Source organism: Capsella rubella, unplaced genomic scaffold, assembly GCF_000375325.1.
Source record: "Capsella rubella cultivar Monte Gargano unplaced genomic scaffold, Caprub1_0 scaffold_7, whole genome shotgun sequence".
NCBI lineage: Eukaryota > Viridiplantae > Streptophyta > Magnoliopsida > Brassicales > Brassicaceae > Capsella > Capsella rubella.
The window spans coordinates 13,593,738-13,596,567 of record NW_006238917.1 but is presented as its reverse complement, the minus strand read 5'-3'; the positions used below and the strand labels follow the sequence as shown (position 1 = coordinate 13,596,567).

Below are 2,830 nucleotides of genomic sequence, written 5' to 3'. Positions count from 1 at the left end.
GGAGCTGTATACGTATGGTGGTGGTGGAGACTTGTAATCAACCTTTGGGGAAGGAGAGTAATAAGGTGGTGGTGGGGAGCTGTAGACGTATGGTGGAGGTGGAGACTTGTAGTCGACCTTTGGGGAAGGAGAGTAATAAGGTGGTGGTGGGGAGCTGTAGACGTATGGGGGAGGTGGAGATTTGTAGTCGACTTTTGGGGATGGAGAGTAATAAGGTGGTGGTGGGGAGCTGTAAACATATGGGGGAGGTGGATATTTGTAGTCGACCTTCGGGGAAGGAGAGTAATAAGGTGGTGGTGGGGAGCTGTAGACGTATGGTGGAGGTGGAGACTTGTAGTCTACCTGTGGGGAAGGAGAGTAATAAGGTGGTGATGGGGAGCTGTAGACGTATGGTGGAGGTGGAGACTTGTAGTCGACTTTTGGCGATGGAGAGTAATAAGGTGGTGGTGGGGAGCTGTAAACATATGGGGGAGGTGGAGATTTGTAGTCGACCTTTGGGGAAGTAGAGTAATAAGGTGATTCGTGTTTGTGAACCGGAGAACTGTATTGGGGTGTTTGAGGTAAGGAGTAAGGATATGCTGTCACTGTAGCCGCGATGGCACTCAAGAACACGACATAAACCATGCAATGCACTCGTCCCATCATTCTTGAGGAGATCATAATACTCGTTTCTGCTCTTTTCGTTTCTTTGTTTTGGTTATGATTTACATGGAAATGAATGTCCTTTATATAGTATTTTTCTTCCGTGTGGGTAAATATTATAGTATCTTCCCAAATTGGGTTCGTGTTTGGCAGTTTCAAATACATGTAGAGGACGTGCTAAGTTGTTTGTTTGGAAAATAGTGATGTGTGGGATGTATGATAAATTATTAGATTCTCTAGCAACGTTTCATATTATTCTGTTTCATGTATATTGACTCAACTTGTTTTGAGACCATGAAGAAACTGGTTTGCTGAAAGATTGTTTAGCTATTTAATTGATATTATATACAATTTTGGGTGATGTTTCTTATTGCCGAAGGTTGATTATGCAAGAATATGTACACACATAAAACACTTAAAGTTACACACGATAATTATTATTTTATCAAATAACTTGTAAGCGTATCATCTATATAATTAAAAGAGTAATCAAAAGAGCTCACGTTCGTTCCGAGAAACGGATTACCGTTTTGCTTTTAATGAAAGTACTGCTGGCTTATACTTTTTTTGTTTAGTCTTTAATTAGTTAAAATAAAACCCAAAAAAACGAAAATATATAAACCAAAATCATAATTTATATTATTAAAACTGAAATTTTTAAAACCTAAACCGAAATTGGTTTAAAGCGATTTTTTAAGAATTTTAGAATTAGGGTTTTCAAGCGAATGGGCTTACGTAAAAATGTCCATAAAAAATACACCTCCTTATTTGAAACCCTAGAAAAAATTGTATTTTACTTCTAAAATACCATAATAATTTGTGTGCTCTCTCCATAACTCAAATTTTTTTTAAAAATTGTTCCTAAGGCTTCTATAATGTTCACAAATTTATATTTGCATGCTAATATTTGTGATTCGTGTTATTCATCTTAATCTATTTTTTCTTTTCCTCTTCGTGTAGTTGTTGTTTGGAAAGCAACATCAAAGAATCTTACACCTTTGCCTTTGCTTACATCAACTTTTGAAACAAGTATATTATCTCGGTTTGTATGTTTTAACTTCTATTTGTTTAATTTTGATAAGCTGTGATTCGAATTATTATTTTTGTTAGCTATTAAAGATGAACTCCAAAGAAGATGTAAACTCGCTCTCTACGAAGAAAAAAACAAAATTCTTAGGTTGGATGGAATGCAATATCTTAGATCATCAAGCAAGAAAATTGACATATGAAAATTTTCCAAACGGATTTGTTTGGTTTAAAATAAAAGATGTGGAAGCCAAGGTCCAAGAAAAGGAAACCAATATAGAAGATTTTGAAAAGTTCTTCAAAAAATTATTATCACTGTTTTCTTGAATTTTTTTTTGGATGGATATAACAATTTTTAGGATTTAGTTTTACTGTTTTAATAAGAGTTTTACCTATGGCTACTTTGATATATTAATTAATTATTAAATCTAAAGCATCTCGATCACGAGCAAATTAAAGCTATTAAATATAGGGGGATTTGCACAACTAACCTTTTTATGATACCCTTTTCTACAAATACCCTCTCTAGGTGTCCATTTTCAAAAATACCCTTTTCAATGTACAAAATGACTAAATTACCCTCCTTTATTATAACCCATGATGAATAAAGGAATTCCTTCCGAAAAATTTCCCGCCAAATGTTTCCGGCAAAAATTTCCGACTAAAATTTTCCCGCCAAAAAAAATTTCCCGCCAAAAATTTCATTCAAAATTGTTCCGCAATTCCTTAAAAACCTTTTAAGAAACTTTGTAAATATTTTTAAATACCTTAAAAAATCCTTTAAAAACCCTTTTAAATCTTTTAAAAGTCATCAAAAACCTTTCAAAACTTGAGTAAACTTTTTAAAACCAGTGTAAATCTCTTTAAACCCCTTATAACTGTGATAAATCATTTAAAAACCATTTTAAAGAACTTGTAATACCTTTAAAAACTTTTGTAAACCCTTTAAAATCCTTTTTATACTTCTAAAACCCTTTAAAATATCTTGTAAATCCTTAAAACTATTTTTAAATCTTTGTAAATATCTTTCAAAATCCTTGTAAATCCTTTTAAAATTATTTTAAAATCCTTTTATGCCTTTAAAAACACTTGTAAATCCTTTTAAAAACCCTTTAAAAATCCTTGTAAATTTTTAAAATCTTTTAAAAATCCTTGAAATCCT

The 2,830-nt window shown here is 32.8% G+C and overlaps 1 protein-coding gene across 2 annotated transcripts in view; it reads right to left on the bottom strand.

The window, feature by feature from the left end:
- The window catches only part of LOC17879060 (extensin-2), a 1,369-nt gene extending 709 nt beyond the window's left edge, over positions 1 to 660 (bottom strand). The window contains exon 1 of one of the 2 annotated variants that reach the window (XM_006285930.2): positions 2 to 660. In XM_006285930.2, the coding sequence (XP_006285992.2) occupies positions 2 to 660 (659 nt within the window). The remainder of the gene's footprint in view (position 1) is intronic. The other variant, XM_023778371.1, reaches the window with a different exon arrangement.
- Between the last annotated feature and the right edge of the window lie 2,170 nt (positions 661 to 2,830).